The sequence below is a fragment of the Frankliniella occidentalis genome, unplaced genomic scaffold, assembly GCF_000697945.3.
Source record: "Frankliniella occidentalis isolate FOCC.00 unplaced genomic scaffold, Focc_3.1 Scaffold416, whole genome shotgun sequence".
Lineage (NCBI taxonomy): Eukaryota > Metazoa > Arthropoda > Insecta > Thysanoptera > Thripidae > Frankliniella > Frankliniella occidentalis.
This window is the reverse complement of record NW_026267537.1, coordinates 22,120-28,958: the sequence shown is the minus strand read 5'-3', so window position 1 is coordinate 28,958 and position 6,839 is coordinate 22,120. Positions and strand designations below refer to the sequence as shown.

Below are 6,839 nucleotides of genomic sequence, written 5' to 3'. Positions count from 1 at the left end.
AGAAATCACCAGTTGCTTGTGGAGTTTCATTCAACTCCAAGCTGCAAAAGGTATCAAGGAAATAAGAATTTACAGCGACAATTGTGCCGCCCAAAATAAGAATCAATATTTATTCTCCATGTACGTAATGGCATCCATTAGATATGGATTGAAAATTACTCATAGATACCTAGAGGCCGGGCATACTCAAATGCAATGTGATGCCATGCATGCCAGAATTGAATTATTTATGAAGAATACAGATGTGTTTGTTCCCTCCCAATGGATCACTGCAATGAAAATGGCCAAAGTCAAAAACCCTAAATACATTGTGAAAGAAATGAGTCAAGAGGATTTGTTTGACTTTGCTCCCTTAGCAGCTCATCAAGATTGGGAAAATGTGAGAACTTCCCTGTTTCGAGAAGTGGTGGTTGATGGTAAGGACCCCGGCTTGATCAAGTACAAGACCCATTTCGACAGGGAGTCTGTTACAAAGCAAATCATTCTACCCAAAAGAGGAAGGCCGGTCAACTGGAAGACCTTTCCACTTCATAGGAAATATCCACAACTTTTCCCAGTACCTAAAAAGGTTCTCAGTGGACTGCAAAATCTTTGCAAAACAGGGGCAATACCAGCTCAACATGCAGAATTTTACCAAAATTACCTACCCAGTCTCGATCAGCAGGGTGTTCAGGTGGTAGAGCCTCCAGCTTCTGATGTATCAGATATTGAGTCTGACGAGGAGGACTTTGTTATTAGTGAAGAAGAAGACGCTGCAAATGAAGGCTCTGATAATTAATAATGTGATTTTAAATGTGATTCTAAAATGTAACATTTTAACCTGTAAAATGTTAACCTTACCTCAAGTAGACAAATTTTCATTTTTATTTGTTAGTTATAGGCCTTAAAATCAAAGAAAAATAATTTTTCTTTTTATATAGTACTGATGTTGATCTCGTACCCTTTAATTACGTTGAGTTTAGTGTACTTATGTCATGATATTGCATGGCAATTTTATGTTCCTATTTGTTACCATTATTTAGATATTTGAGTGCACTAAATATTTGTATGTTTGTTTGTACTGATCTAGTAATAAGGGCAGTCAACTTAAAAGGATACAATGATAATGATAAATCATTTTCTGGTCTTTTCTTAGTTTAACTTGCAAGTCATTACCACTTGTTCCTTCTTTAGTTCTTTAAGCCCTATGTGATTGTCAAATTTAAACGTTACCTTAAGTAGAATTTTTTTTATTTTTATTTGTTAATTATAGCTGACAATGGTTCAAGAAGAATATTTGTTCTTTTTATCTAGTACTGATAGTGATCTCTTGTGCCCTTTAGTTACATTACACCTTCTAAAGCCAAATTTTAAAAATTTATTGTACAAGATGTTATCTCTTTTTAAATAAAATAACAAACAACATAAACATACATTTTCTTAATGATTGAATCTCCAGATCCTGAGTAAAAAAAATTGGCAGTTGCAGGTGACACCGTTCCATGGTGGGCTTATATTTCTATGAGTAAAAGAGAAGAATTCTTTAGAACTCCTGAAACAGTGAGCAGTGTTTCGACACACATTTTATTGCTATCTCCGTTACCTTTATCATGGTGTTTGTGAAACATGGAAGGTGTGTTTGCTCATCCACAAAAAGACCAGAAATTTAATCACTTAACCTTTATTAAGTGTAGCAATAGAAAGAATCACCTATGCTCAAATTGTAGATCTTATGTAACTTTCATGACACCATTCCTTACTCAGAGCAGCACGGGGATGGGGTGGTCGGGGATGTGCTTCGTGTTGCATTCCAAATGGCCGAGCGGCGCCGGGCGTAGAAAGGCGCTCTACTCCCTGAAGGTGCCCTCACAATGAGCGGGAGGCGATGCTCGCGACTTGACCTGCGCCTCGTGATCGTGGACGCGCAGCTCACGAGTCACCAGGAGCTGTCGGCGAGCGTGCTGGCGCACCAGGGCGAGGTCCGCAGCGTCATGGACGCGGCGCGGCCCGAGGACTCGCTGCCGGGCTCCCTGCGCGAGCGCCTCAGCGAGGCCAGCCTGCTGCTCAACACGCTCCCCAACGAGCTGGCCGAGCGCGCCGCCTACCTGCAGAGCAACGCGACCCTCCGCCGCGAGCACCAGGCCCTCAAGGAGGACAAGCTGCACGCCTGGGTCAAGGAGGCGCGCGGCCGCCTGGACCGCGACGCGCACGGCGTCGACCCGCAACGTGGTCTCGGGCCTCGAGATGCACAAGGTGATCTTCGGCAGCGAGCAGGCCATGCGCGAGCTGCTGTCGCACGACATCCAGCAGGCGGCCGACAAGATCTAGCCGTCGCTCTGGGCCACCCAGCAGGAGGAGCTCACCAACGAGCAGACGCACCTGACGCAGCTGCTCAAGTACACGCTCAACTCGGCCAAGTCGCGGCAGGCGCAGCTCGAGCAGGACGCCCAGGTGTGGCACGACTACTGCGCCGCGCTGGAGAAGGTGCGCTCGCTGCTGGAGCTGTACCAGTTCACCGACGAGCCCGTGTCCAACCTGGCGGGGCTGCACTACAACCTGGACAAGGTGACGCACGCGCGGCAGGACGTGGCGGCGCACCAGTCCGACGTGGACCTGCTCAACGAGCGCGCGCGAGAGCTGACGCGCCTCGCGGACGCCGCCAACCGCACGCACGTCGAGCAGCAGGTCGCCGCCGTCAACCGCGAGTGGGAGGAGGTGGTCAGCAGCGTGGAGGGGCGCCGCGACGCCCTGGCGCGCCTTGCCCAGCGACGCCGAGGACACGGCCCACCACCTCGACCTCGTGGTGCGCTCCAAGGCGCAGCTCACGGAGTCCACGAAAACGCTGCAGGAGCTGATCCACGGATTGGAGGCCCTGCAGACGCCCATCGACGAGCTGGTGGCGCTGTCCAGCACCATCGTGGCCTACCTCAGCATCTCGTGCGAGCCCGCCTCGCGCGCGCTGCGGGACAAGCTGCACCACTTCACCGAGCGGCACGCCAAAGCTCATCGCGGACCTCAAGCTCAAGCTCGCGCAGGCCAACGCTGATCTTGAGAGTCTCGAGAGGCTTACCAGCACGGCTTGGCCGCACGGTATCGCCTCCCGCTCATTGTGGGGGCACCTTGAGCACCCCGAGCCCCGAGCACCCTACGCCCTCCGCACCCAGGATAGGGGAGGTAACACAGCAGCCATTACCAGCACGTCGTCCATGGTCGATGGAAGGCCGTAGTGACGGCGGGCGTAGAGAGGCGCTCTCCTCCATGAGCCCGTAGCCGTCGTCATCGCCTGGTACAGGGGCATCCTGCAGTACGCGATGGTCACTGCTCCCCCCCCCCCCTCCGCGCGGCTGTCGGCTGCAACGGTTGAGGTCCTGGTAGGGACGTACTGTTTCGGCTCGGTCGTTTAGGTGCGTGCGCTGCCCGCGGAGCACGAGGAGAGGCGAGTACGCCCCGTCCCGCCCTTCATCTGCCAGCTCCATAGAAATACATCTGAAATAAATCCATGGCCAGCAGGGGTCGTTAGAGAGAGGATCTTCCGCCTTCTCCGCGTGGCGCAGGCAAGATGTCATGGATGGGACGACCCTGCACACCCTGTACTACGCCCACCTGGAGCACAGCGGCAGCGGCTTAGTGTGGATTTGGATCAAATGCTTGATTTTTAGTGAAGAACAACGAACTTAGTAGGGTTCGCCCCCCCCCCCCTCCACCCTCTTTCCCCTCAGCAAGTCGAGGTATGCAACCCACACTCCGAAGGCGCCAAAGGTGTTGCCTACCTGGCTGCCTATCAGGCGTTTGCCGAGGAATTCAGGCTCAAAGTTACGGCCGCAGCGTTTTGGGTGATATAACGATTCTCTCAGACTCTCGGCCGCAAAGTAGTGGTCACCCGCCACCGCTGCAATACCGAAGTCGGTCCCCCTTTCGTCAAAGTGTACAGTCAGACACGGTAGACACGAGTCACAAGTAGTGCTTTTTCTTTCTTTAATTATTGTGGTGGGTCAAAGAAAACCCCCTGCGTCGGGCTATCCCGCACTTCCGTGTACCTTACCTAGGATAACTAGAGAACGGATCATCGCTTTCGCATGGAACTTACATGGGCAAGTACAGAAATGTATGAGGAATATTACCAGACCATTCTTTGGTTTATAGATAGCCACCCTGATTTGTCATTTCGGTTCAAACTTTCAATCGCAGTTTTCTCGGATCGCGCGCCGAGCTAGATAGGATGGTCTTGCGGCATACCGAAACAGATAGGATGGTCTTGCGGCATACCGAAACAGATAGGATGGTCTTGCGGCATACCGAAACAGATAGGATGGTCTTGCGGCTGAGCGAAACAGATAGGATGGTCTTGCGGCTGAGCGACACAGATAGGATGTTGTTGCACGGACACGACGATATGTTATAGTTATAAAATATAAGATGGCATACAATGCATTACTTACATTAGGGAAACATGAACCAAAACTGAAGGATTTTTTCCCAAAAAAAACTCAAAAAAGTCTCATCATGGACTATGCATATGGATATATACATTTATACATTCATACATTTACACATTCATACATTTTTACATTTATTCATAAAATCACTCTGGGTTCATAGAAATCCCGGTTGTCATCTCAGCGTCGCGAACAGCTCTAGCAATTTCTTCTGCTGAGTTGTTATTTGTTGCTATAACCATCCAGTTCCCATGGCGCACGTTGGTGTTAAGGGTGGCCATGGGGAGCCCCTCCCGGTCAATGGTGTACACATAGGTAACGGGGAGCCTTGTTGCAGACCATCTGAGGATGTCTGCAGTTTGCTCGTCCACAGTGACCAATCCATCTGGAAAGAGCAAAAGTAATTGAAAGGACGGCGTGCGAAAAAAGTGCATCACAACTAAGGGATCGTCCAGAAATTACGACCATTTTGCTCCGTATTCATTCTGCAAATTACGGGAGATTTGCGCCTGTGAGATTCGGGGTAGGCGACCGTTCAATACAAGTATGTACTGCAGGTACGATGTTGCCTACCTAGGAGGCACCGACAGCTTGCATTTCGCTGAACTTAAATCACCATGAAACAATTCATCCAAATCACCCCATACCTTTCACCCATGTTCACCCCTACATTAATAAACAGTTACTGCAAGGCCAAAGGGAAACAGCATTACCAACCACGTATAATCCAACTTTATAACTGGCTGAACTTGGACGTACTTTCTGGATGATCCCTAAAATATTGTTGCATGCACGTTACCTCCAACTGTGTGGAAAATGTCCAAAGCTTCTTTGTCAAATTCAGTCAGGGGCTCCTCGAGCTCCCACGGCTCCAGCTCCTGCTCCTCCTGGATGTCCAGGTTCAGGAGCACCTGACGATGGGGTGGGGGGGAAGGACCTACAAAAAATGCATGCAACTTTAATGTGAGCATGCGAGTATGCAATCCGCCCGCTCGCCTGCGTGCGGTACAGTATAGACAAAATAAAGGAAGGGCTCCGTGGACTACCCTGTATATCCTCAGAATATTGGAGGGACGTGGCCCGCCTGACAATATAGTATGAAAGGAATACTAACAGGCCAGTTCTGCATCCAGCTGCTCCAACGGACAATTCGTCGTCGGCTGGGGGTCCGGCTGGGCGGGGCGGCACACCTGAAAGAACTGATAAGACATTTTGTTCTTATTATTGCTATATACTCCCATATAGCACCAACGAATGTGCCCAAACATGAGTTAATCAGTGAGCGAGTGGGCTGTATAGTAGCAAAAACATACGTTGGTCAGGACCGCTTGCCGCGTTTGCTGCGGCACCTGCTTCTGCGACGGCGGAGTCGCTGACGAGGGTTGAGGGTCTGGACACACCCTCTTATTGGCACTAGGTGTCCCAGCATCCTCATCCTCACTAATTTCATACGCCGATCCTGGAATACGAAGCATAAGATGGAGCAAGATCAACCCGAGGCCGCTCGCGTGGCTTTGTGCTTTCGTGCAATAACAGTCGAGGAGCAATCGTGCGGCCCGTGCAGCCGCTGGTCTCACAGAGCAGCTGGTACTCACACTCTTGTGGGTACTGTACTAGGTGGTTGACTAACGCCGCGCACATTTGTAGTTATTCTGTGCCGCGCATGCACGCGTGCGAGCGGAGGTGCCTACTGGCAAGGAACCGCAGGCAGCGAGGGTAGGCAAACTCACCCGCACCAGTGCATGCGGTACAGTATAACTACAAATGTGCGCGGTGTGAGTCAACCACCTAGTACAGTACCCACACGAGTGTGAGTACCAGCTGCATGAATGCCTCATGCGACTGAAGTGGGAAGCGGGCGTTTACCTGTGCTTGTGTGCAATACAACAGCATGTACGTGCTTGCACAGTGGGCTCCAGTCGGGGCACGTGCAGACATACATGTGCCCACACAAATTTGTTGGGCAGCTGAAGCAGCGGCTGGCACAGCAACAGAACGGATTCTCCGTCCTGAAAACGGTGTACCACCGTTGGGAGTTGTTGCTGCTCCTGACCTGCCAGTGCACACCAGTGCGCCTTACGACGAGGCCCTCGTCAGTTGCCCTTTTGTGTCTCTCAGGTACATCAGTGGCTTTACCTGAAATTGAAACGAAATTTTAGTTCGGGAATATTGGGGAATATTGGGAATAGTGTGACATGGGGGGGGGGGTGGAGGGGCAAAAAGTGGCCTAAATCGCGTGAAGTAATATGTGGACGTCCCCTTATTGGAAAACAACACACCTTTCCGCTGTGATGCGGAACGCTTTCTCGCTCCGTTCTTCTCTGGTTGCACAGGCTGGTCGCGGGCGGCTTCAGCCAGGGCTGCTCCTCCGAGCTGAGGTTGGGCAGGCTGGTCAGGGGCCAGGACTGCTCCATGCTGGGGTTG

At 50.9% G+C, this 6,839-nt stretch overlaps 1 protein-coding gene across 1 annotated transcript; it reads right to left on the bottom strand.

Moving 5' to 3' along the window:
* Positions 1 to 4,376: 4,376 nt before the first annotated feature.
* On the bottom strand, positions 4,377 to 6,833 carry LOC113214959 (uncharacterized). The gene is made up of 6 exons (XM_052274604.1): positions 6,695 to 6,833; positions 6,282 to 6,551; positions 5,729 to 5,874; positions 5,530 to 5,614; positions 5,215 to 5,352; positions 4,377 to 4,800 (listed from the first exon to the last, which is right to left on the bottom strand). Exons 2-6 carry the CDS (start codon positions 6,355 to 6,357, stop codon positions 4,562 to 4,564), a joined length of 684 nt encoding a protein of 227 aa, XP_052130564.1. The 5' UTR covers positions 6,358 to 6,551; positions 6,695 to 6,833; the 3' UTR covers positions 4,377 to 4,561.
* Positions 6,834 to 6,839: the final 6 nt, after the last annotated feature.

Bases quoted from the DNA above. Each gene is read 5' to 3' on its own strand.
- LOC113214959 (XM_052274604.1), bottom strand. From the start codon at position 6,357: ATGTATGTCTGCACGTGCCCCGACTGGAGCCCACTGTGCAAGCACGTA. The intron at 5,615-5,728 runs GTATGTTTTTGC...ATGTCTTATCAG, and splicing joins GGCAAGCGGTCCTGACCAAC to TTCTTTCAGGTGTGCCGCCC. The intron at 5,353-5,529 runs GTTAGTATTCCT...CATTTTTTGTAG, and splicing joins GCTGGATGCAGAACTGGCCT to GTCCTTCCCCCCCACCCCAT.